We start from the raw sequence: 27,570 nt of genomic DNA, 5'->3' as shown, positions 1-27,570 counted from the left end.
GAGAGATTATATTATATTATATTATATTGGAGAAATCTGGCCTAGATAGACAGAAAAACAAATAGGTACAGGCTGCATGCCAACAACCCTAAATTTGGGAATGCCCAGGGCTGACTTGAGCCTTCAAGACCTCTGATCTGTTTGAACCATATGTCACTGTGTCTTCAAAGTGTCTGCTGAAGAGAGGAAGAGAAACTGCAATTCTAGTAAAATTTGGCAGGAGTTAACGTTCTGCAAGTAGCTGGGGAAGGCCTGTGCTTAGCCACAATGGCAGCTAGTAAATGCAATTTTTCCCCCTTTGAAAAGGCAGTGGCAGGTTTATTTCTCAGAAGTTGGTATAAAAAAACATATAAAAAAGTTTTTTGAACATCCTCTAAGAACAGGCAGTTTCTTAGAAATTAAATAGCAGTTGCAGTATAGAGATAGTTAAGAAATGGTGAACCTGCATCTCTGTGCTTGTTGTGCAATCAAGAGGTGGCTAGAATTAATATCCATTATGTGCTAGCTGGCTTAGTCGATTTTTCTGTGTCACCACCCATCCTCATGCTCTTTTATATGCCACCTTCCAACCAAATCATTATTTCATGGGTGGTTACATTGCGAAAGACAAAAAAACCTTTTCCGTGATGTTTACACAATCTTGAGCAACTGCAGGACATACCCTTCAAAGGTTAAGTTGTTCCAGAAGCTAGTGAGGACTTCTAAATGTTTTTAGTTTTTTTTACAGCCATGATTGCAGAGGCGAGCACCACTGCTGTCTGATGAAACAAGAGCAATGAAGTTTGATCTTAGCTGCCAGCCCTTAATCAGAGTAATTAATTATAAATACAGCAGATGAATTGGATTCTCCTTTGACTTGAACTGGTTTTACACATGTGTAACTCATCATTTTCAGGGTAATCACTCCTAATTTATCCTGGTGTGAGAAGAGAATCAGTCCTCATAGCCACAGGCCCTGATATGGATTTGTGCACAGAACTAAAAAGCCTGTACCACATCTAGGTTTAGCCAACACAACCTCCTCTGCTCTCAGTAGAAGCAGATTTCTCAGACACAGCTCGGGATGGGATTAATTGTTCTAGAAGTACTTTAAATCACTCTTACTGGCTAGACCTGGGCTTTGGGTGTCTGAACAAAGCAGAGATGAGTCTGATCTCAGTCTGAACCTTTTGGGGCCATTTTTGCCTGTACTGAGGCAAAAGATGCTTATAGAGCTTGCCCTTGTTTTGCCCTTATGGAAATAACTGACTCTGGCAACAACAGAGAGAAATGGGCTATAATTGCTCTGAATCTGAAGGGATTTCACTGGATCTGAGTGACTAAAATAACAAAAAATCCAATGGCAGCAAGGGGAGAGCTAGGCTGGTGTGGGGGGAGTGGGGGGTGACGGCGCAGGCAAAAATGCTTAGGATTTCTCGGAAGTTTGTTTTGAATTTGTTGTATCCAATTACGTCTTGTGTAATCACAGTATTGTGAGGGTTTGTAATCATTCTACTGTGCTTTGGATTATTTTCTTATCTCCTAAAAAAATCTGACCAAAATTTCTGAGAAATGAAAAAAATCAAGTTATCCAGTTAAAGGGAAAGGAAAAAAAAAAATAAAGAAATGGAAAAAGGAAGAGAAAAATAAAAATAAAGAAGGAGAGAAAATAACTCTATTAGATTGGAAAACTTCTTCAAAAGTGCCTTGAAGACAAAAAATGGAAGCTGTAAAGAGCCTCTATTTCTACCCTTTGTGTTGCTGTTTTCACCCCCTTAGAAGCACTCTTGGTGGGAAGAGGCTTTCAGCAGTTACTGCTGACTTATGGGGGTGGGGGGGAAAGGTAGCCAAGGTACTTCGTGCAAAGGGAGGAATAAAACATAACTGCTCCTGAGGCGAGTTCTGATTCAGGAGGGAATTTCAGCTGCTTGCATGCTGCTGCCCTCCCCTGAGACAGGAGAGCCAAAGCTTCCCCGCGCTTTGCCGCTCATCCCCAGGCTGCCTCCCTCAAGCTGTGCTGCCAGATCGCTGCAGAAAGGCGCGTTGGAGTGGAGAAGGGCTCTCATCTGGGGCATGTCTGGAAATCCGACCGTTATATAAGAAAAGAGATGTGCTAATGTGCACTTCAGGGGTTTTCTGCAGGCTGTTGTTCAGTAGTTGCACATGGCTGTTTAGTTTTATTTCTGTCTCCAAAACCATCTCTATAAATTCCTCACTCTTCCATTTTTAGCTACAGGGGTCTTTTGTTGCAAGATGTCTGTGGTGTTCATTGGTGAGGGGAGAATCATGGTGAATTCAGGAATAAAATATATGAAGCATGTTCAGAGTAAGCCCCCTTTCCACGGCATTCTGCCTTCTGTTGCCGCTCTAAGGGAACTGAAGGAACTCACAACCCTTTCATACCCCAAAACACAGGACACTTGAGAAAATGCATTTGCACTTTTCTCCTTCTGCTACAATCCATCTGTGGAAAAAAAATTAGGCTTTGGTTTCTATGTCATTTTACTGTCACCACTCACAGGCACTTGATCACTAACAGAAAGAAAAAAATAAATATAATAAAAGATAATAACCACTAAAGGAAAAATTACTGCCACAAAGCAGCAGAGCAGGCAGAAGGGAAGGGCCAATGCTCACTTTGATCTCTTTGCGGTGGGGGGACAATTTCCCTTTTCTGATGGGATCCAGTGCCCGCAGCCCAGGCAATAGATGGAGGTGAGCTTAGGTCAGGCTGTCCAAGTTCTAGGGTGATGATGAGGATTAGGGAACGCTCACACGGCCTGCTGTGCCAGCCCTGCTCCCAGAGGAGCGAGTGATGTCCCATCACACCTCGCTGGTGCAGCATCAGTCATGGCCTTAGACACAGCACGCAGTGAAAAGCAAAAGGAAAGAGTAAAAGCTGGGATCAAATGGGGATCAGAGCTTGGTAGCTGGGCTTTCCACTACCACTCATTTGCACTGGCTTTTTTTTTCAGCACAGTACTGAAATAAACACCTCGTTAAGCGCCAATTGTATAAAGGAGGCTGTAAGAACAGGGCCCTGACCAGCCCAGCCTTACCCTCCTGGCTGTCTACATCCCTCATTAATGATGGATGGTCACCCTGGGACCGGCCCACCATAGGATGACTTTCTGACCCTTCATTTTCTCAGACACAGCCTGTTCGCAGCCCAAATCCTGCCTTAGCTGATGCACAAGTGAGTAAAGCTTTGCTGCCAAGACTGGCCTGCAGCCTCCACTATCTGGGCATTCCCACAATTTGGCTGTGCCAGCTTGTAGTAAGATCTATTTCTGGGGCAAACAGTGCACTGAATGTGCCTGATCCCTCCTTGCTTACTGCATAGCACAGCATCTCCTGCCGCCTTCTCTCCTCCAAATACGGGCACCTGCAGCTCAATAGCCATCTGAACCAAAGGGTGCAGAGTCTGAGCAGGGTCAGTGCCTGAGGGCGAGCCTGTGCCATGCAAGAGCCACACCTTGCTGTGCATTGGCGGCAGCAGCGACCTGTCACACGGTTCTCTTTGACAGCAGTGACTATCTGGGGGTCTGGGAAGAATGAGCTGCTGGCAGGGGCTGGTTGGTGCCCCTGAGCTCAGCCCAGCCCAGGACAGCAGGCCAGAGAGGCAGAGAAGCCACATCAAGATACAAGAGGGAGGCAGTGATAAGGGAATGGGATGCAGCAGGAGGCTGGGTAGGTACTTTTCTCCTTAATGTGCTCTGGGAGCAGGGGGATGGGACTGTCCCTGTTTCTCCTACAAACAAGGACCCTGCCACTGCTTTGTTTGGAGAGATTTTCTTTCAAGCAACCCTTTGTGTGACCCTCCCGTTCAGCCATGGCAGTGTGTCTGCTTTGTCCTGCCAGCTCAGCCATGGAGTGTTTACAAGCCTCCCTCACCCTTCCAGGCTGTGGTTCAGCTCCATTGACACTGAAGGCAGCAGACTCCTCTCGGCGTGTGATGAATCAATTACTTCCTCTGACACTCTATTACTATAGCCCTTACATCTCCAGATTGCAGATGAAAAGACAGGCTGAGAAGGGGGACAGGGAAGGGGAGAGGTCTCCTGAGGTCTCCTTCAATTGAGCTGTTGGACATCTGAAGAAATCCCCATCTGCCATATTTAAAGACAGAGAGATGTTTTGCTCCTGAATGGCAGAAAAATCAGAGGGTTTTCACAAAAAAAAAAACCCAACAACCTTAAGAAATCAAACGGGTCAAAAAACTTCAACAAGATGCAGCGAACATAGATCAATGGTGAGTCAGTCCCCTCTGCTGATGGAGATCCCAGACCTTGTTCCCGCCCATGATTAACAGCCAAACATCGGCGTTACCAAAGAGAGAGTCATTACACCTTCCTTTTCACTGCAAAATAACAATGTAAATGAAACCTCATACCAACACTCACAGAAGAGGAAGGAAGCTGAGCACATGCCTCAAACTCTCGTGCTGCCGGTGGAGGGAGGAGGCACTTCTCCTTGTTGGACATCCATCAACAACCCCAGCTCTGAGGTTTCCCTGGAGGTTTCTAACACGTGGAGCACTTCCTATGCAAACACCCTGCATGCAGCACGGCCTCAGCAGGCACGGGGCTGAGAACAGGGGCTCCCCCACCACCAGTGGATGAGTACTGCCCATCTCAGGAAAGCAGAACTCCACCTCAAATGATTCCTCACAGTGTCTTCTGTACTGCTGCAAGAAGGTGGGGGCAGTCACATAACGCGAGCAGCCACCCTGCTAGTTTCTGTGCCATTTGTAACAGAATGAAGTCCTTGGCAGAGGATTTCTGCTGTCAGACCCCACTGCTTCAGGCTCTGCTTCTATGAATTCATTAAACCATTATAGCTCCATGTCTGACCCGGAGTTACTTCAAAACCACACCACACTACTGTACTGTGCTTGCTCACTAAGGCTGGATGTAGATCTCAAGAATTCCTTAGCATCAGCAGTGGGGTGGGGTGAGAAACTGACAGAAAAACTCCAGGTTATTCACTCTTTCTCATGATCTACTCATCTACTCACTAAGCCAGCATAAGGAAGGCTTTCTATGGTGTGTTTGAACTGATATATCAAAGACAGTTGCTTAAAACATCCTAGCTGTGATTAGTGGACCATGACTACTATTAACTTATAAGGAATTCCAGGATCACCAGACTGTGGTTTGCAACATATTATTACGTTGCCATTCAATGGTGGTGTGCAGCCACTTGATTTAAAGGAAACGGAAAACTTGCCTCAGACTAAAACCTAACCTCCCCCCCCAGTTCCTTCAAGTACGTTCTATGCTGAGTTCTGGCCAAAAGCAACCACAAATTTCTTCTGTTTTTCAGTCTGCTCTTTGCAGTCTGTTCTTTTTATTTTGCATTCACATTTAATTGCAGAATTCACACCCAGTCAGAAAAGACTGAGAGCGCACTGGTTGTCTTCTGCTGCACTCTGACCTGCTCCTGTGTGATGCCGCTGCTCAGCAGCCTTTGGAGGGGAGTGTGCTTTGCACTGTTGCTGTCTATACTGGGTTTTATGCCTGCAGATGCCCAGATCTTCTTTTCTTTATAATGCAGGGAATTTTAAGTGATTCACCAAGGCAGGAACAGTAAATCAATAGCAGGGAAGGGGAAGAACGCAGATCTCACAACTCCCAGAACTGATATTTGCTGGGGAGTCTGCCAGTCCCCTCTTACAGCCTGACAATAGGCACTATGTCCGTTATAAATGCTGCAAGCAGCTAAGTAAAACAGTTGCTCATTAAAAGGCTAAACTAGCTCCTATGTAAATCAAGGTAAAACAACATGTTTCTTTTACTGGGCTTTGCATCTAGTCCATCATCATCATCATCATAATAATAATTTTGTAAATATCATTCTAGCACTGCCCTTACATTCACTAAACCTTCTAACTCCTGCATCCAGACAATAAACCCATGATGCAGAAGAGCATTGCTAAGCCCACTGCACAACACAAAAAAAGTGACCAAGACTCCTACTCCCACAGACATTTATTTGGGTTCCTGAGACCTGCTTGGGATGAGCCTCTCTGAAGGGTGTCACCCGGTATCACATCGTGGGCTGGAGCACTGTTGCAAAGACAGTCAAGGGCCTCAGGCTCTGCTGAAAGCAGGAGCACCTCAACACTGTGGTAATCAGACATCCCAGTGGTATTGATCTACTCCTATCCTACGGCATCTGCACCGAGCAGGGTCTGCAACCATGCAAAGGATTTAGAGCTGGAGTGTATCTTAAAGTGTTTGCTCAAAAAAAGGCACACGTTTCAGACACTTCTAGCTGAATTCTGAACCCACTTAATCAGGAGCCACCACAGCCAGCCCTGCCCTTGCTCCCTCTCCAGATGCTGTGGGGTCCTGTTCCTTCCTTTGCTGGACAGAGAGGCTGACTTAGAAGTGAGTACACCACCACCACTACCAGTTCCTCCTCAACAGCAGGAAGGAGGGGGAGAGGTCTCTGTCTCTAACCCTATTGTTCCCAGTGTCACCAGCTGGCCCTCAATTTGTCATCATGCCAACAGGAAACAAGGTGCAAAACGAGATCTGACTCCTATGCACCAGATGTCAGTGGGCTGGCGGGTCATAGGGGACCCCACAAGAGTGTATTTGGGGCCACCACCTTCTGCGGAGCCTGCACTGGGCCTGTCCCTCCAGGGAAAGGCTCTGGGGCATAGAGAAGCACAACCACAGAGCAAAGAGAGGTGGGAAGCAGAGAAGAAGGATGTGAACAACCTTGAGCTGTTAACTCATGTGGCTGGTATCACTGTCATAGCTAACCCATTCACTGATGTCCCATTTCAGAAAATGACCCGGGCTTGATGGGAATTATGAAGCATACAGCAGATGCTGGATGGAGCTGGAAAACAGTAGAAGCTCATTTGAAGACAAGTCGAGCTGCAGTGTCATGTTACTCAGACTGAATGATTTCCTGTACCTTAGAAATGCTGCTTCTGGCTACCCACGCCACAAACGTATGAACAAACAAACGCCTTCCTTAATACCTCGTCTTTGACTTCCCCTCACTGCAAAGTTAAAGCTTCACTCCCCCAGTGCTTCAGGACATGCAGCCATTTTCCCTCACGTCCCAGCGAAGAGCCCCTCCAACTCCTGGCATTCTCTAGTGCTCTTTTCTAAGCATTTTGCCAATCACAAGATGAACTGCATTGTTTCTAAAATGTTTACTAATAAGCTAATTATGCATTCTTTTCAAAGCATTTACTAATTAGCTGTCCAAGATTGCTGCCTTGTCTACTCTTAACCTTCACTGATGGCAGGATGGCTTCTCAAAGTGCTATGCTCTTGTTAGAAGGAGATGGCAAGAGAGGCAGGCGGAACGGTGCAGCCCCCAGCTGCCTGGCTGGCTGTGGGTTCTGGGTCTGGATGCAGCTCTCCCTGCCACCTCAGCTCAAAGAAATCTGAGCCAGTGTCTGTGGCTCCCTAGGAAGAATGCAGAGCTGTTTTGTTCCAGTGCCCAGCTTTTAAGACGCTCAGGAGATGGCTGTGCTGCCATAAGAGGCCTTCCCTGGCTGTCCAAGCTGCATGTCTCACCCTTTGTGCGGTGGCATGGGAACGCCTGCTGCAGTGTCCTCTGGCCAGCGCTGCCCTCGAGAGGGGCACTAGGAGCATGCTGTCTCCCCGGCCAAATCTTGGTTCCCTCTGCCCTTCGGGCTGGGAGCAGATGTGTCTCCTCCTGCCACGCCTGCTCTGTATCTAGCACAGGATGCTGTGCTTGATTCAACTCTCTTGGCACCGTTATGGCACTTACAAGGTCACAGCGACCACTGCATAAATTCCTTCGTGACACTGACTCCAGTTCCTGCTTCTTGAGATCTTCTGGGTTTGACAGTGGGACCCAAAGTCAGGAGGAAGAGCCTGACTGCAGCTCCATTTCCAGTTTGCCATCTCCAACCTATTTTGGGGGTCCCCGGGCCGTGCCTCCAGAAACTTTGGCCAGCATTTGGCAGGTGCCACCAGAGGGGGCTGCGAGCCACGGCAGCGGTGCCCAACTCCTTCCCAGGCAGGGATCCCGCCGACTGCAAACCGGTCGCAGCGTGTGCTGGAAATGGCTGCAGAAAAACCCACTGGGTATGGTCTGACGACCAGTCGGGCTTTTTAAAAATGCTGTTCCTCTGGAGCAGATGTTATGACTCAGCTGGGAGGTCCTTCTGCTGGCAGAGGAAGCACAAGCATGTCCACTGCAGCCTGGAGGGAATGTGCCTCTGCCCAGCCCAATCTGGCAGCATCAGCCGAGTGTGCTGGGGGTGGCAGAGTCAGTAGCCAAAGGCAGAAGGGAGCTTTTAGTGGTCCAAAGAGAAGACCAGCAGCGGGAGGGTAGCACGAACAGAAAAGGTGGTTGGTCATAAATGCAATGACTCACACATAGCTGAGGTTTTGGATTTGGAGTTTCCACGCAAGCAGGGCAGATAGAACAGCAAAATGGCATTTAAGAAGGAGCGGATATCTCAGGTACATGACTGCAAAAGCTGGGGGATAGCTGTCCCTGTTGCCCACATATTGCAAATTGTTCAGGTAACTCCTGGGATCCCAAATAAACCCCAGAATGCAAAAAACTGCCCAGCAACCCGCATACCACACAGAAGTGGAAACACTTCACAGCAGCAGCAGCCTGCTCTTTTCCACTGGATGCCACTTCCCCGTTCATTGAACAGATACCAGTGACGTGGGGTGCAGTACCTGAGCTACCGCTGCACTCACGGCACGGAGGGGAACAAACAGACAGGCACTAGCACGATCCTTTCTGAACAGTTCGGCAGATCTTTTATCAGAGCATCAAACTTCTCTTTTGGCTCTGTCATCACTGCTGTGGCCCCACAGCTGCAGGACAGCATGAACAACAGCCCAAGCCCATACACCCTCTCACAGCCTGCCCACCCTCCCTGCCACAGGGATCCCTGCTGGTGCACGACAGCCACAACAGCAGGAGGAGGCCAATTTTCTTAACCTACGTGCTCCTAAAGCAAGACACTTCCTCACAGCACAGATACAGCACTCAGGGAGAGGGGTTCTGGGGCTTCAATTACACCAAATTACTCCTTTCATGATGGTGCTGCTAGAGTGCTGTTACTTCTTAATGCAGCTGGACACGGCTGAAAAATAAAAGCCCAGATGTGCCGGCAGAAAACAACAGCAACAAGCAGCACTGAGCAGCCACCTCTGCTGCCACCTTGGGTGTCCATCCCTGGCTGATGCTTCCACCCTCCGGGCTGCCAAAGCTGTTCTTTGCAGCCAGCTCTGGCTCTGGCATCTAGGGAACACCAGGTTTGTAGGCCCCTTCTGGCCAGCTGCTGGCCGAGGGGAAATCACTGACCTTTCCTCAGAGGTCCCCAGGGTGCCAGGCACCGTACAAAGCACAGGAGGAAATGTCTCCTGTCCCAAAGGGAAATCGAAAGCAGATACAAGGAAGGCCAGAAGGGACACAGTAAAACTAAAAAGACTTTTGGAGACATTTTTGTAGGCTTTTGAATAGGTTTTAGGAATGTAAATGTTATGCTTTATGAGGGAGAAACTTTAGCCTAATAAGGTAAAATGAAATGTTGAAAGAAGAAACAACAGAGGAGGAGGTTATGGTGTTTACCTCTGGCAGCTGGAAGCACAGACTGGCCCCACTGTTGCTCCAAGAGCTGCCAGGTAGCAACACCAGAGCAGGGGACCTTGTGTGCCCAGAGATCGAGAGCCTCCATGGAGTCCATCTGCCTGTCACCCTGAGGTGAATGTGCTCTGTATCAATGATGAGATGTCAAGAGGAGGGCTCTGCCCTGAGACTGTGTCTTTGATGCTGATCTCCTGTTCCTGTTAAGGTTCACACCTGCAGATACAATGAGGTCTTTGCTTCTTCATAAAAAACCCTCTGACGCTCAGATGAGATTTGGTCATCTGAGAAATGGTCACCTATTATAAGTGTATTGTAATGTAATGTAAGTATTAACGCTCAAGATTTACACAGTGTCCATATTTGCCTCCTTCTGGTCAGTCACTTAAAAAAATCTCAATCCTATCCATTTCCTTCAGGCCATGTTTTTCATGCACTGTTTTCATTGCTCTGTCATGCTTCCTATCAAGCAGTGTCCATGAAGCTCTTTTAAACCCGCTCCTATTCAGTGTTTCAGTGCTGGCTTGAGGGAGCAGGCACCCGAGGCCAGCTCAGCTCACAGCTCACAGCTGTGGCCAGCAGAAGCTCAAGGGCACAGTGGATAAATCGTGTTGCACTTTAAGAAAGGCTCCCTTGTGCACGTACATGCAGAAAGGGAAATGGTGAGACCACACAGCAGCCACTCAGAGTGCCACAGTAAAGTAGAAAGCAGCAAAGGGACAACCACCACCCCCAGTGCTTAGGCACTCCCACTGCACACACCACCTGCAGCGTGGGATCAGACAACGCTGCCTCATGGGCAGCAGGACATGGCAAAAGTTGCAAAAGAGGCTCAGAGCTAAAACTGACATCTTCCTACAGGTGGAGGAGATGCCGATGCATCACCAAAGCCTGGTGCCCATGGAGATATCCCGCTCTTGGACCAACCTGCTTCTGCTTGCCTGAGACCTTGAAAAGACAGAAGCTGGGGTCCCTCCTGCCCAGTTTGATCCCTGCCCTGGCCAACACCTATGGCATACTCTTCAGACTGAAAATATGGGTCTATACAGCTTTTGTTACTGTGAATATGGGGCAACTGCATTAGCTATGAGGAGGCTGTGCAGTTCAGCCTATGCAAGCAACAATAAAATCTGATAACAACTATCACTCTCACATGCACTGCAGGGCCTCGTTGTGTTCCTCTATGCCCACGTTAAGCCTTTCTGTACCTTCTCCCTTCTTTATGCACAGGCCTGATCCTGCAAAGCGCTAAACACCGTGCACACACAGTGACTTCAGGGAGAGTTCATGGTGTTCAAAGCCTTATTAGCCCAGGCTTTATCTGTAGGGGGTGACAAAATCCCCAATGACATCAATCAGCACACCTTCATTAGAGTTAGAGGAGCTATGCTGATTTATGATAGCTGAGGATCCAGCTCTGCACTTCATAACCTTCAGTACATCATCAAACCCATGCTGAATTCTTTGTTCTCCACAGGACTGATTCTGCAGCCCCATAAATGCTTCCCTTGTTCCTTTGTCCTTTTTTACAAACAGAATTTCCCTCTCCATATGTAACCCCCCTTTAATCAACGGGACCAGCGTATTTAGCAGGACTGCTGTGTCAGGCCTGTTTTAGGAGACCCCAAGCTCCTTCACACTCAGGCATCCCTGTAGTTCGCTGTGGATTCCAGATGAAACCCACAGGTTTATATGTCTGCTGAGACCATGTTATTAACTCAGCCTTTTATGGTGCCCTTTGATGCCATTAATTATTCTTCACGAGTTGTTAATTGTTTTTCCCAGACATCTAGTTTCTGGATCGTTTCTTAGAAGAAAAAGGGGAAAAAAGCAAACAAAACCACCCTTCCCCCCAGTTTACCAAACACAGCAGAAAAAGTACCAGCCCAAACAGCTCAGACCACCATGCCTCCAGCCTCACACGGCCCAAATCTGCCTCTGCAGCCACAAGGCTCTCTGCCTTACCTCTGCCTAGTTACACATCAGGAGGTTGCTCTGCTCTCCCAGCATGGTCTAAAAGAACAGCGAGGCTACCTCGACACAGGAAAACAAGTGGCCTTTTAAGCAAAGTCAAGCTGAGGCTGAAAGCCTGTTGGGTCTTTCTTTCAGGCAGTGTCAGGCCAAGTAAAGAACTACTGGTTCACTGCTCAGAGTAGGCGCATCCGATGTGTCCAAAGCAGCATCTTACAACCTCACAGGCAACACTTGCTCCTTGAAGGCAAGGTAATGCAGCACTGTGGGGACTCAGGGTAACATTTGATTTTGAGTGGAAGGAAGTACAAGACCCATACCACTGGGCAAAAGCAGGAAGAGGAGGTAGCTATGTACTAGAGAGGAAGAGGAAGGCTCTTACTTGCAGTCATGTTTTTCAATTTCGAAGTGAGGGTTGAAGTTGAGGATAATCTTCTGGTTGGATTCAGGGGCGTAGATGACCCATTCACAGTTCTGGTGGGAGGGGTAGTCATTGGGGTACCCTGGCGAGGTGATGTACCCGGCATCCTTGGAGTTCAGGCGACCCCCGCATGGCTGAGCTGCAGAGACACAGAAGGGAACGAGGCATTGAAACATATTCTGGGCATCAGGTGTGCACAGCAGGCCTCCCTGGCCACTGATAGGGGTGGTCTGATAAAGACCGTTCTCCAGGCCACTGACATCCCTTTGGTACTCTAATATTGGTATTAATCTCTGGGCAAGGAGAATTATTCTTCAGAACAAACATACTCCTTTCCCCTCCACCTCCTGCCACGCTTACATACCACATTTCACACAGACCAGAAAAGAGAAATGAATGCTCTTGCCAAGGCAATTACAGAGCCATAAAGTAAGAGACAGATTGATATCAGATCATCTGGAGCTGCCTCATTTTATCCCTTCTTTTGCCTCCTTTGCAAGCCGCTCTGTGTCAGTCTCCCACAGCTGCCTCAGGGGACACCAGAATTTGGACACTGCAAATTCAACCCAGCTGCAGGAGGGCAGAAAGCTGTGCTGTTTCCAGGGAAGGAAACTGAGGCACGTCATGGCTGCTGGAGAGCCCAGGCCCACCCACACTGTGTGGCAGAGCTCAGGACAGCACCTGTCCTTCCTGGCCCCAGCCTGCAGCCCCATGAAAATCCCTCTCTGTTTGCTGTGCTCTCCCTCCCCAGCCTGCCTGCCCCAGCAAATACGTCCCAGCAGACTTGCAAGCTAACGCATCCACCGGAGCTGCAGACACAGATCATCAGCAGTGGTGGTTTTGTGGGACTAGCCCACAAATGGCTGGCAATGGCTGCGTGGTAAGCAGAGGAAGCTCTCTCAGCTTTGGGCTAGAACAGGCCCTAGAGGGTGATTTCATAATCAAAAAAACATTTAATCTCATGAATGCTGCAAATCAAATTTATTATTGCATTTCTTGCTGGGAGGAAAATCTGCATCACGGGGTCACTTGATAATGCACTACAAATCCCAAAGTCCTGTCTCCATGGGACCCCCATTGTGTGTCCTGCTTCCCCTACTCTCCAGCCACCCCCTTCTATCAGCACCCCGGCCCACAGGCTGCAACAGCTGCTCCCAGAAGACAGCGTTGCCTCTTCATATCCAGCAAAGCACACAACCCCCACCAAAATGGGCAAAACCCACCAAACCCCTAAGACCCTCCACAGGGCAGGCTGGCAGGCATACGGGTGACCCGGGTCCCACATTGTGGAAAGTCCTCCTCCCTGGCAATAGGCAGTGGGGTGCAATGTGGGATGCAAACCCTCATGGGATGTCCCCACTGTCAGGTTATCCCCACAGCCCTGGAGGACCCTGGACACGCAGGATAGTTCAAGTGTGCTTTCCCAAGGCTATGTGTGCACGCCCTGGGATGAAGGCTGCAACACGTCCCACGTCCCCAAGGGAGCCAAGGCACAGAGAAACATCACCCTTGATACAGGAGGGTAACCACACATCCCAGCAGCTCTGTGAGTGAAGGGTGTGTTCCACAGTGTTCCCCACTGCCTAGGTCCTGAGGGATGCTCCTCTCCCCCCACAGCAGCACCCACTGCAAAGCCCCAGGACCACCCGGGAGAAGCAAAGCAGTGCAGACTATGTGGCCTCAGCCCCATGCTGTGGGTCTGGCTCTGTTCCTCTGCCATAGGGTTTGCCAGGTCCCAGGGGTGTCCCCTGCCAGGCTGTCACAATCCCACCAGCTCTCAGTAGGGACATCCCAGCCTGTGTTCAGACTGCCCTCTTGCCAGAGCTGAGGTGAGCACCAGGAGTCAGGCAGGACTCCTCAGCAGTAATGCTTCCTGGAAAAAAAGCACTTTGAATAAGCAACCTGCTGCCTGCACGCAGCCTGCAGAAAATGCACGTGCCTGTGCAAAAACAAGGGCAACAGGAGGGCCCTTCATGGGCCAGCAAGGCTTCCTTTGCCACAAAAAACACTCAAGTTCCCCCCATGTTTCGCATGCCCTCTAACACATTCATTCTTCAAAATAACTTTCTTCGCACACACCCAAAGGCAGATCTGCAGCCTTCCCTTTTTCTTAAAATAATCCTCTAAGTATCCTGAAAAATACGAGGGGAAAAAACGCAGCACTGCCATGAAGAGCTGAGAATACCAGAAAACATCTGGTTTTGTTCCACAGGAGAGATTGCTCAACACACAAACATTTACAAACCTACATTCTTGCACAAATATCTTCTCTCAGGAAGGCATATTTGCCCACACAGGCGTTTATGTGGGTTTGGAGGGCGGGAGAGAAAGAGACATTCACATAGAAAGAAGAAATTCACGGACTTGTTGACATCAATGTACAAATAGACGTGTAACTCACACTTCACTCATGTACGCACTTTCACACCTTCTCATAAAAATTCACACCTCGTTTGCACACATGTCCACCCCCTCCAGCAAAGAAAAATATTCAAGCTGCAGATTATTTTTCTTGGAAAGGGCAAAGTCTCAAAACAATGAAAATACAGTCAATCCTCCCACACCTCGTGATTCCCTCCGCGTCTCTCCAGCCTTCACACGCACGCTACCCGCTAGGCTGATACACCAACATCACCCACCACTCAGAAGCTGCTAGCCCCTTACTCGTGCCGGATACCGTGAGAACCCTGTGAGCCCTTGCAGTTCAACCAGCTGCGGGGGAACTGTCATGTGAGCAGAGGCGTCAGCCTCCAGCTCGCTCCAGCTCTTCCCCAACAAATGAACTCAGGACCAGAAACACAGTTCTACCCTGACCTTGAAACTTCTCCCTCGCCCTGCAAGGCCAAGGCAGTTCAGTGGGACTGAGCTAAGGAAAACCCTAGGCTTGATCCTAATCTCAGGGCAGCTGGGTGCCCAGATTACACTGCTGGTGCCAGTGAGGACAGCCTGAGTGAGAGGGGCTGGAGCCCAGCTCTCTCCAGCAAAACAGGACGAGCAGGTGAACTCCCCAAGTAAACAAGAGCACCAGCCACAGCCCTCAGGTGTTCAGATATCGCCAGGAAAATGTCACCATCTTTCTGGAGCAATGAAATTCTCCCATCTGCAGGGCAGCTTATCTCTTAAGTGTCTGTAAGAAGAATATAATTTGTCCTCTCATTCATTCCTGCCCAAGAAGGTTCACAGAAATGAATGGGGTGACTTCAGTACAGCACTGCCTTGCACACATGGTGGGCAATAGCATACCAGGAACGAGGATTCTTCGAGTTATCTGAAGAGGCAAAATTACTTTAATATCTCTGTAATTGTTCTGCTGGGCTTTTTCTCTTTTGATTCACAGGTATCTAGCAGCTGAATGCCTGCAATAAGAACAAAAAAATCTATCACCATGCCCACTGATGGACAAAGGGTTTGACTCAGCAGTCACTGTCTTGCTGTATAAAATATGGCCTGCTTTGTATATAGTAGAGGCTCAAGCTTCTATGTAAATGGATTCTTACAAACTGATGCATTGCATCCATGCAAAAGAAAAAAGAAAATGTTAGTGACATGGCTACTGCTCAGTCTGTATGCGTTGGAAGCAAGACGTGCTCCATAGCTAATGGGCTTCGGCAGCTTTTGCCAGCCCTGAACTCACTTAATAAAATTAAAATTAAATTCTGAAGTACAAGCCAAGTCTGCCAGGTGCTTGGGACATCCCGTTGCTCAGTAAGCAAAATGCAGGCGTTGAAAGCAAACTGCGGGAACCCCTGCCACTCCACATGGTAGCGGGGCCAGTGGAGAGCTGTGCCAACAGCAAGGCCGCAGGAGAGCAGCAGGGCTCCTCAGGGGAGGCTAGGGAGGTCAATACTCCCTGGCAGTGTTGGAGTAGACTATGGTCAGGTTGGGAAATCTGCAGACTCCCCTTTCCATTAAGGCTCACCAAAACATAAATTATCCCTCCAACCTCCTCCATGCAGGGCCACCCCAACAGGGGAACTACACCAGAGGGTGACAACCAAGCCACAGGGATGGGTGAAGAAGACCTGGAGAAGGTCACGAGGTGCAAAATCCTGCAAATGCTGCATTGTGCAGTGCACAACTCCACAGTTTCCCATGGAGATGTGTATCAGCAGCTGAGCTCCTCGCCCTTTACAAGGGGCAGACACCTCTTTCTCTGCCCTGACCTGCTGGAGACACCCAGGCTGACAAAGCCTCCTCCTGCCTCCCCCAGGCCACAACAAGAAATCATCACTCAGAGGACCCAAAAATAACAGCCAGGCCCCAGGAACCTTCACCCACACTTGGGGTTTTTCAGCTCTGCAGCTCATCAGGCGCATGCTGAAACCTTAGGCCGGGAGCAGGGCATTCTCCTACTTGAATTTCCTGCCGATTAAACCCCTCTGGATTTCCCTCACCCCAGGAGAGCAGGGCTCACTGTTATTGTTGGACCTTCCACACAGAAACTAAAGCCAACTCTGCCTGTAACAAAAATAATCATCACCAGAGAGGCCCATTTCACAACAAACATACGTACTACAGCCTCTCAGAGCTTGTAGTGTCCATCACAAACTACCACGTGTTTTGATCTGCTGAGCTCAGTTTAGTTTTGGGATATCCTTCAGGGCTGCATACAAAAATTAGGGTGTTCTGGACGCCTCAGAAGCAGCAGCAGCATCGCTGTCTATGCTGCTTGAAAAGAGCAGCCTGTGAGGACAGCAGAGGAACGAGGCGGAGAGATGTGGGCGTTCCACAGCAGGCAGATGCACTGCCTAGCCTTGTCAGTTCTCTTCCTGGCATGAGGCCCTCCAGCCCAACTTCACACTCTCATTCAACCACTGCAGAAGATTTCCATGTCCCAGGACTCAGCACTGGGCAGAGGAGATTTGCCCTGCCAGCCCTCTGATGGCACAGCAAAATACAGGTGCTGGCATACATGACCCACTTCTCTCAGAGCTGCTGAACTTGGCTCGAGCCCTTGTGCAGGAAACCCGTGTGTCAGTTCTGTAAGTCACACAGCTCTACAAAGATCAGAGATTTTCAAGGTCCATGCATGTCCAAGCACTTTGCCAAGCCCTGGTATGGAGACAAACAGATCTCTTCTGCCAAGAATTCATTACCACTAACGCTCCTCCTGCCTCATTCCCCGAGCTCTGACCCTGGCCGGGCACAGCTGACGTGGCAGCAGCTCCCAAACCACTCGGCACAACTTTTGCAGGAGGCAGGAACACAAATGTGAACACTTAGAGTTAAATCATACAGTTTAACCCCTGGCCAAGGAGAGAGGCCTAGTGCAGAGGAAGCTAACAAGATTAGATGCTTTATCCCCAGAAGCATAGATCATTTTAGCAGAAGTGTGTTTGCTTTGGATTGCAAGATAAAGCTTCAAAGGCTTCCTGAACAAATTAATGGACAAACACACCCAAACAACACAAGGCTCTTACACGCACGTTTCATTCCGGAGCACTACCCACATCCACGACTTGAGATTTCACACAATCAGGGAGAGCCCCCTGAACACTACTTTGGGGACATTTACCACTTTGACTAAAACTTCATTTAAAAGTAGAGACATGGCAAAGTAGAATTTAAAGACTGCTTTTGTGATTTGAAGTAGGATTTTGTTCAATTCAAAGTGTCTTAAGTCTGTCATGAGACAAGCTCATAAAACACTGTCTGGGCTTAAGCAAGAAAGGAGCGCGCCAATCCATCAGTTGAGGAATGCAGCCATTTGACTGCTTCCTAAGGCAACTGGGAAGGGATGCAATATATTCCTTTTATAGCACTGGACAGCAGTGAAAGGGGAACACCGGAAAGCTCAGCAAATGGAATATTTTAGCCGTGAGCCTTTGAAAAAAGAGATCATTTCAAATTATTTTTAAATAAGAAGGGAATGTTGGAGGAAGGAAGAGAGAGGAAGAGTTTTGGAGACTTCTGGTACCTGCACTTTTCCCGCCCCATGTTAATCCACAAAAGAATTAAGTAGAAGCCTTGAAATAAAGACCTACTCAAGTTTCACCAAAGAAAAGGAGAGGGCCAAATCCTGCATGCAAATCCAGGTAATTTGCTTTGAAATCACTGGAGTTCAGCTGATTTCTACCCCTGGGGTTCTGGATAGCCATCTTCCAGGGGCTGACATCCCTTTGTACCACTTGAGCCAGTGACAACTTTGACCTTTAAATGTCCATCCTGTCCTTCCCCTCTCTTATACCTTTAATGAGATTTTGTATCCTGCTTATCCACCTTCACTAACCCTACTATTTGTCATCTTCTATCAGAGGCAAATGCAGTTCCAATAGGGTAACCAACTTAATAGTATTAGTCCTTCTATAGATACACGTACACACAGTTCTCCCAGCTTGCCTGCAAATGTAATCTGTGGCTCTGGAATTACAACTCCAGTAATCATCCTGAAGAGCACGCGAGTGTGTGCATACACATGCAAGGGAGGCGGACAACTGCATTTTGAATTCAGACAAATCATGCCTGCCTCTCTGTTAGGCCCCCAAGGGCTTGAAATCTCATGGAAACACACTGCCCTCTCCCAGGAATAGGTGGCAGCTTAAGGAGACTTTCAAGCTACAGGTCAGGCAGTTTCTGAGTAAAACTCCCCAGCACTGCAGTCAGGGAAACAGATCTGGGGAAGCTTGAACTTTCCTGTGTGCCACCCTAACTATAGGCTACGTGAGGAAAAAAACATCATGGTGAAAATTTGCTGAGCCACCCCCATTAATGCTGTCAATAACAAACTCATTCGAGGGCCATGGAGACAAGAGACATTTCTAGTTGTACACATGGAAAAAGAATTCCCCTAGGATTCCTCTCTAAAGAGCTTCGGGCTTGATGAAAGGTGTTCAATGCCTCTGAAATACTAATTAATACTATTATTACAAAAATTCCAACGAGGAAAAAAAAAAGCTTATCTCATCTCCCCCCACACCCTCCCAGCTTCCTCACACCTTTTGAACTCATCTGTCAGGGTCCATTCTGAAACGGAATCCTGTTTTCCCCATCAGGCAGTGGCAGTTTACCCCTGTCTCTTCCCACAGCAGCTGGCAGAGCCTCTCAATCTCACAACACCCCTGGCTTGGCCCTCCCTCCCAGGGGCCCTGTTGGAGCCTCAGAGCACCAAGCAGTGCCTTGGCTGCAGAGAGCCCCACGGAAGGGATGGACAGGACGGGAAGCAGCCCTTCCTGAGCCACTCAGAGGCCCGCTGCAGGTCCCCCCATGCACGCTGCCAAGCAGTAGTGGCTTCAGCCTTTGCTGCTAGTGGTGAGGCTCAGCAGCAGCTGGATTGGAGCACGCTGTCAAAGTTATTGCACATTCTGGTGAGTGTCTTGAACACATTGTTACCTGCTGAGCACATATTAGGCAGTCAAACAGAAAGAGAGGAAAGCAGCAGAGAGCTTGGGGTGTGCATGAGGGTCAAAGTTGTAAGGGGGCTCTGGGTTTGTGAGGGACGGATGCAGAAGTGTGCGTGTGTGGCAGCAGCAAGGCAGTCCCCATGACTGGTGTGGCTCTGTGTGTAAGAGGAAAGGTAGAGATCTGTGTGCCTGTGAAGAGAGAGGAGGAACCAGGGAGATTGTGAGTGTGTGTGCGTCTACATGCACAAGGGGTTTTCCTTCTTCCTTTTTCTGCATGCATCCCTTTTAAAAAAAGGGATTCAAAGGAGCCTTTCAATAAAATGTAAGCAGAATAAAAGGACAGCATCCTTTTGGCTTCACCATCTTCCTAGAAGGGGCATAGAAAAGGGCAAGCATTCAAGCCCTACACAGACAGCACTTCACAGCTACGGGTGACCCACCAGAACAGCTGGGCAGATGTGTTGCCTTTGTCTCAAATGCATGGGAAGAAATGAGGGCAGGTTTCAAAGACCTGGAGCCCAATACTTTATCTCTGGAGCCCATTTTCTTTGACTCATCAAGTATGAAGAGATGGGAAGAAGCAGTCAGACAGAAAGTCCTTACAGCTCTCCACCCCTGCAAGTTACACTTCAGGCTATTTTGCATGCCAGCCTGTTGCTTGTACTCCTTTTCCCAAACTGCTTGGGAAGAGGTCGCCTCACCAAGGCTGAAGCTGTAGTCCCAGCCTGCTAGCACTGCTCTAGCTGTCCTCCCTGATTCACGGGCACCGCTTGCACATAGAAAGGGTTACAGATCCAAGTTGTGATTTCGAGTGTTTGGCCCCGTGCCTGCTGACCTCGTGCTGACAAACCTCTCCCCCATGTCTGTTTGTGTCTTTTCACTGCACAGGCATCAAGCCTGGCTCAGGATCTGGCCTTCTGAGATTGTGCTTTGGCTCAGGCGGGGAGCAGGCTGACCCTTTGATTCTGAGTGTGATTAAACCCATGCTACTGTAGCGCTAAGCCGTGTGCAACACTGTTAGCAACAGCCCTGATTTATGTTGTTGCTAGTATTGCGGTTTCCACCAGGGTGTAGACAGGGATTTCGAAAATAGCCCAGCTACCTCTTTGTCTGTGAGTGTGTATTATAATTAGAAATGTGTCAAAGGGCTGTTACGGAGTGAGGATGGAGCTGGAAACGTTCACACCCCACTTCTGCCGCCACCCCCGTGCTGACACCATCAGCCCCAGCTTGGGTGTGTGCAGGCACATCAGCTCTCCACACTTCCCGGATTAGACAACTGTATTCCCAAGACCCCGGGGGGCACGGTGGTGGTGACTTCACTACACAATGGAGAACAAGTTTAACAGCTTCCAGTTTGCTCTCAGGCTGCTGAAATCTGCCCCCACCACTATGCCTAAATGACAACTTTTCTTCTATTTCGATTTCAGATAGGATCACAGGTCTCAGATGCAGACAATTTATTTTCCTAGCACAGCTGGTCTGTGAGAGGTCATATAATTTGGCAGCAATCCCAGTACTTAAAAATTAATTTTTCCTTATTAATACAACTGGGGGTCCCACAGGATAGGATCCCAGCCTTATCTGAACCTGACAGCTTCCTAAACCCCATGAAAGATGCTTTTTCCTCTCAAGCTATCTGCAGTACAAGGCCATCGTGTCCCGGTGCCTGGCAGCTCCGGGGGTTTCTGCTAGGAAACCAACCCACCCGCCTTCTGGGACGGGAAGTGCTGCCTTCTCCAGCCCAGCAAAGCGGGGGGCTTTCTCATTTCAACCTTCTAAAGCCACACACAAGACACAGAGAAGATACTGGGAAGGAGGATTGGGGCGGGGGGGGGGAGGCACAGAAGGAGCAAGGCAGGCAGATGGGAAGTGCCTCCATACAGCCCTCTGGGACCAGTATGCCTGTTACTCCAGACACCACACACCGTGATTTTCTGTTGCAGTAAAAGTGGGAAAACAAAATGCAGCTTCCTAACCTGGGTCAGAGCCCCCCACCGAGCTGGTATCGGTGGCTTTCAGTGATGTTCTAACAACTATCTGCTTTCTAGTCTAAAAAAGCTTTTGTTTCCAGTAAGAGCTGAGTTAACAGCACACGGGCATAAGGCACTACACCCAGTGCTTATGTGGGTGTGTGCGTGTTTGTATGTGCGGCCGTGCACTTGCTTGGCAGCAATTTGTTTTGGTCCCCCTCCCCACCTTGCTACATCTCCTAAGTCACTACTAAAAATAATAGCTTTTAAGTAAACTATTCGGAGGGCTTCAGAGTGAGCTTTGCTCAGAGCTGCATAAACATCATCTGAACGGCTCAGTACTTGGGTCACTCAAATCTGTTACTTTCTTACTTCATTGCTTTTTACGGGAAAATGAAAAACACACAGCCATCCAACCTTCAGATTTATCTTCACAGGTCTCCCACCCACTCTCCTCCATGGTTATCTCAGGGTTTGCTTGGCTACATACAAATTGGCAGCTGCGCTGTTTATCTCTTACTGTAGAAATATTGCACGAGGTTTTTTTCCATGTGGATTATCATATTATCGTCTATTAAAAACGTCTCCCCTCCCTGCAAACCTCCCTTAGGGAACCTAAAGAGGGACTTCCATAATGGGGGAAGGCTTTCAGATACACCAGACTGAAACATAAATCCATCTACCTCTGGCATGTTTCCCTTTCTAGGCTGGCTAATTTACTGGAGCTGAGTGTAGCCTGATTGAGGTTTGCATCCCATTACCCCGTACCTTTGCTCGCTGTGCTGGCAATAAAGTCATTTGACCGGATTTGCAGCCACACATCATCATATCTGCAAACCACCGCTGGTGTCGGCCGCGGAGAGACAACTTCCTTGCTGGTTCCCAACACCATGTGATGCTCTGCTTAGCCGGGAAAACCCCGCATTCAAATAAACGCTGCTTACAGCGCCTGAATGGCCTGAGAGGCACGGTTTGCTCTCACACCTCTTCCTAGTTAACAGTCCTGATGCCGAGCTCACTCCAGGATAGAGGGAGCTGAACCGTGGACGCGGGCACACACGCGGGCTCAGCGGCCACAGCGATCACAGCCAGAGTGGCCACTGCACCCTCACGAGCCAGCCTCAGGTTACAGCCCGATCTGCCACACCACAAAACCTGCTCCAGGAGATCAGACACTGCTTCTGCAACAGGGATCATCGGAAAAGACTGTTACACTCTGCAAGGGCCTCCCAGGACACTGCCTTTCTCTTCATCCCATCAAGTGCCTATTCGTTTTCCTGCTTGAACAAAAGATGGGATTTTTTTTCCCCTCTTTCCTTTATAACCGTAAGGCAGGAGGTGATGCCAACCGGCAGCTGAGTGTTTATCTGCAATGTCTGTGCTTCGCACTGCAACAGAGAGGGATTTTCTCAGGCAGCAGAGATTCTCTTCCCCTTTTCAAGGGGAAGCTGGGTGGCCGCTCAGCTCCGGGGCAGGAGAAGGCAGAATGCACTCTGCCATCATCTAGCTCTGCTCGGGTCAGACCGCAGCTCAGGGCCCTGGGCCATGTCCCGAGGCCCCGACTAGCAGGAAGGCAAACCCACAGCTCAGCAGCTGCTGGCTTGGCATTACCGTCCTGCCAGACAGAGAGCAGAAGGAGCCCCGAGAGAGCACTGCCCAGTGCATATCCTTTTCCTCCAGAGGCTGTTCCAGATTGGGACCCTGTTGCCCCCACTAGCGAGACTCAAAGCCATCGGCCGGGGAGCACAGGGCCCAGCCTCAGCCTGCCCGACTCCTACCCCCATGTCGAAGCGACGCAAAGACGGGTTTCATCCCGGCACCTCCTGACAGTCCAGCCTAGCTCGTCAGCGAGGATCAGAAAAACACGCTCGCCTCCCAATACTTTCCATGAACCCGCCTTGTCCCGGGACAGCCCAGCAAAGTGCAGAGTGCGTGCCGGTCCCGCACGTACCGCGGGCAGCCTTTCCTGAGGGCGCCGCCGCCGCCAAGCTTCATCCGCTCCCAACCCTGCACAGCCCCGGCTGCCTGCTCCCGCCAGGTGATTTTAATTTCTCACCTAAAGTTTCCCGAGGTCGCAACTGGCGCGGGGCGGCGGACATTCGGATGCGGCTGTCCGACATGCGGCCGGTCCCTACCGGGACTTTCCCCTCCCTTGCCCGCAGCTCCCCAAAAAACCAGCGCGCAACTTTCCGATGCGGCTCCATCCCCTCGCCCCTCCGCGCCGGGCGTCGGGAGCCGAGCGGCTGCACCCGCCGCGCTCCGTGCCGGGGTGCGCCATCCCCGCCCCGCCACACGCGTGAGCCCCTCCAAAACCGCGCTGCGAAAGCTGCGCGGCGCGGCCGATCGTTCACGCGTTCCCTAAATTTATTCCCACGCAAAGCATCTATGCGTGAGACCGGGACCGCGCCCGGGAACCCGAAAGTTGGGCGGACGGGCACATCCTTCATGCCTGTGGGCGCCTTACCTGTCTCCGCCGTGCCTCCGGAGCCGGGCAAGCACAGCCCTAGAAATCCCCAGGCGAGAAGAAACGTATCCATCCTCGGGAACAAATTGTAAAAAAACACCCGAAACCCGCAACGCGAGACCCGAGGCCGGGCTTCGCCTCCCTTCCCCTGGCGCGCCGCGCCCCGCGTGGGCGCCCCACTCGCGACCGGCTCCGGCGGGGCTCAGCGAGGGGCGGCGGCGTTCCCCGCGCCGGGGCTGCGGGGCGGGCGGTGCCGGCGGAGCGCCTGTCCCCTAGGGCGACCCGCGGGGCCGGCGCCTCGGCATCCCCCGGGGCGCGGCGGCGGTGGTGCGGGCTGGGGCGCCGTCTGCGCCTCCTCTCCCTCCCCGCCGGCGCCTCGCAGCCTTTTCAGGCAGGGCGGCATGTGGCTGTCAGCGCCGAGCGCCGGCGCCGCCCCCCCGCGCCCCCCCGCCCGCGCACCGCCCCGCGCACCGCGCCGCCCCCGCGCCCCGCCCCGCCCCGCTCCGCTCCGCACCGCCCGCGGGCAGCGCGGCGGCCCCGCAGCGCCGGGACCGGGGCGGCGCGGGGAGCGGAGTGGCCCCGCGGAGCCCGGCGCGTCCCGGCCCCGCCGCCGCGCCCCGGGTGCCGGCCGGCCCCCCGCCCGGGCGAGGACGGCCCCGCGGCGCGGGCAGGAGCCAAACCCGATGGAAATAACGGCAAAGGAGCCGGCTGTGCGAAGGGAGACACCCAGAAATTGTCGGATGGGGGAGCATCAGGACAAGGATTGTCCCTGCTGGTGGGCTTCCGCCGCTGCCGGCCCAGAAGCGCCGAGCCTCGAGCAGAGCCGCCTGCCAGAGCGGGGAGCGGCAGCGGGAAGCACACGCCGCCTCGCTCCCGGCACCCGCGTTGCGGTGCAAAGGCTGCCACGAGGGACAAATGCAAACCCCCTCCGGGACTGCGCCGCAGTTGGCTTCCACGCTCCAAACCCGTTTTCTCCGAGATGCTCTTTAAAAATACAAACCGAGGGCAGCGTTCACGTGGTCATCCTCGCAGCGCTCGTAAAGTTTGTTCGCCTTTGCCCTGTGAGGGTGGGGAGTTCGGAGCTGAAACTGCTGGGATCGTGCGTTTACTCGTTGCTTACATTCACAGACCACAACAGGCTTAAAAGCTGGTATCTGGCAAACTGGGGCTAACGCACACGTCCATCCTCTTTGAGAGGTGAAATTTCAAAGCAAGTGAAACGAGCCCTAAAACCCTGCACCAAAAAGCTGTTTAAAAACCACTCCTTTTTGTTGTTGATGAGTGCCTAGATTTTAGATTCCAACTTCCAAATAAACAGTAAACAAAACGATTAAAGCTATGTTATCTCAGTTTTTTAAAGTTGGTAATTAGAAGAGATACTGGCATGTGGCAGAAGTGAGATACATCATTGTGTGGGTGAGAGGGAAAGTAAGAACATTTCACTGGTATTCATTTAGGGTGATGAGACTAATTATTTTGTACTCTGCTGTCTATCAGTTACGAGTAGCATTACCAGCTCACGTCAATGAAATCACGATGCCAACCTGTTTAAGCACATTCACACAACACAAACACTTAGAGTTCCTCTGAGGCCAGTGGAGGTTCATTGACAGCAACAGATTTGGCCTGACAGATAGATCTGATATTTCAGCCGTTACCCTGAGGGCTGCAGCATCCCTTTTCCTTCTGTGTGTTTTGATACCTGATTTTGCATCTTCTGTGGCTCAAATGTGCTCCAAAACCCATTGAAGTCAATGCAAATCCAGTGGCAACAGAGTCTACAGTCTTATTTATTGTATTTTGATGTGGAATTATGCAACAATTATTTACTACTCGCTTATAGTTAGACTACTATCAAGCTAGCAAAGTGTGATTTTTTGAGTGTATAAATAGCCCTTGCAAAACATAACACAGATATCAGAGTGTAATATAAACCCACAGCATGAATCATTCCTTTCTTAAGACATGCATGGAAAAGGAAGAGGTTACCAAGCCCTAATCAGAGACAGCCCCATCTCACGTACCATATGGCATGAGGGCAATTTTTCTTCCATTATGTTCCGTTTCCCCTGGTTAAGGTCAATAGAAGAGTGCAAACACAACCTTGAACTGGTAACAGCTCTGATCTCTTACTGAATGAAGGGAAGATAACCCTAGGAAAGAAAATGGTGATGGGAAATGAAGTTACCCGCTGCTCAGCAGCGGTGTCTCTCAGCTGCTTTTCAATTGCTCTCCACAAACCCAGCCTCGAGTTTAGTGTCGGATCTTAACTCTCCTCTCCCCAACATGCCACTGCCAGGAAAGGAAAGGCACGGCTAAAGAACCAGGCAGTGCCACTGCAGTTTCTACCACTGCAGGTGTTCAGGACAGGATGATAATAGAGCTGGTGATACCTATTATTCAGCTCTGGGACAAGTGTGTCAAAAATACTTCTTTTTGGGAGCGTTTAATACTCTGACCCTCTCTGAGGTTTGAAGGCCCTGGGCACAAGGTGATGCTATGTACCGTGAGCTTACCTCTGCCTGTTTCCAAGGGCAGCTACTGCTGCTGCTGTGGGCATCGCTCCGTGCCCCAAGGGAGGCTGGACCTCATCAGCTCTTCGTGCCGGGAAGTCCTGTTTCTGCCAAAGGGCTCTGGGCTCTGCTCAGTCCTCCTGCGGGTATTTATAACCCACAAGTAAGCACTCACCAAACCCATCGGGAACTGCAGCATTTTTCCATGTCTGTATGGCAGAAACATCCACAAAACCTCACTGAAAATGAGACAATATGTAATTTAATGGTACTGTAATATTTAATGTACCATCTGCATTAAATTTGGTTGAAGGGATTTTGCAGCCCAAGCATTAGTCAGAGCTGTGATGCAGTGAAATTTCCCCCAATCTCTCCTCCCCTCCAGCAGAAAGCCTCCTCAAACACAGCCTAGTTCCCTGCTGCTGACCCGAGTGCCTGTGTACCTCGGGTTTCCCTGGCACTCTGCAGCTCTGCTCTTCTCCTCCCTCTGATTGCAACTCCTTTTAAGCATTGATCATGCAGCCTAATTTATTTTCAATCACAGCTTCCTCTTTCTAAATGAGTTCTTCTCTCCCCATGAACTGACCATCAGGAGATGTCTGTAAAGCAGGAAATCCCCAAGTTTTTCCTTAGAAAAACCTTTCCTTGCTTTCTCAATCCTGATTTAAAAGAAAATAAAATTAAAACCAAGGCATCATGTGTTCCTGTAACCTTCTCTGGGCTCCAGAGTAGTTGGACAAACAGGTTGTCTCCCCCAGTTTAATGTCAAAACATACTACTTCCAATGCAGAACTTGACAGCCTTCCAGAGAAAACAACACGGCAGGACTGAAACAGGGTTAGGAATGAGAGAGGAGAAAAATGATACCCAGCCTAGATAAAGCCCTAAGTATTGTCAGTCAGCAGGAGAGCAGGGACTCAAACATTTTTGGCAGGGTATCCAAGGAGCAGGAACGCAGGACATGAGGGCCGACAGCGCCGCTTGTCTCCCAATTCCTTACAGAAATGCAGACTTCTTGTTGTACTTCTCCTCCTCCAGACAGTGCTTTGAGATCCTCATCTAAAAAGCTCTGAAGTGCATCATATAAAATGTTTTTATTAGTCCATCAGGTGCGCAATTGCGAGCTCTCATTTTATAGCCACAAATAGCCAATAATTACCTTAGCATCCCATTAGCCCTAGCCTTCAACCAGACTGCCAGGGAATTTGTCCATACTCAAAAACAGGCCACTACCCCAACTTGGACAAAGCAGCTTGGAACATTGCATTCAAGTCCATAAACTTCCAGTCTAGAGGTGGCTTAA

The 27,570-nt window shown here is 50.0% G+C and overlaps 1 protein-coding gene across 6 annotated transcripts in view; it reads right to left on the bottom strand.

Moving 5' to 3' along the window:
- Positions 1 to 23,954, bottom strand: part of NRP2 (neuropilin 2) — an 88,062-nt gene extending 64,108 nt beyond the window's left edge. For 3 of the 6 annotated variants that reach the window (XM_040070173.2, XM_040070176.2, XM_040070174.2), the window contains exons 1-2: positions 23,755 to 23,954; positions 11,939 to 12,116 (exon numbers count right to left, since the gene is read on the bottom strand). In XM_040070173.2, the coding sequence (XP_039926107.1) occupies positions 11,939 to 12,116; positions 23,755 to 23,827 (251 nt within the window). In that variant the 5' untranslated portion in view covers positions 23,828 to 23,954. The remainder of the gene's footprint in view (positions 1 to 11,938; positions 12,117 to 23,754) is intronic. The other 3 variants (XM_040070177.2, XM_040070178.2, XM_040070179.2) reach the window with 1 other exon arrangement.
- Between the last annotated feature and the right edge of the window lie 3,616 nt (positions 23,955 to 27,570).

The sequence above is a fragment of the Hirundo rustica genome, chromosome 7 (genome assembly GCF_015227805.2).
Source record: "Hirundo rustica isolate bHirRus1 chromosome 7, bHirRus1.pri.v3, whole genome shotgun sequence".
In the NCBI taxonomy this organism is placed as follows: domain Eukaryota; kingdom Metazoa; phylum Chordata; class Aves; order Passeriformes; family Hirundinidae; genus Hirundo; species Hirundo rustica.
Note: the sequence above shows the minus strand (reverse complement) of the source record. Positions and strands in the feature narration are given on the sequence as shown.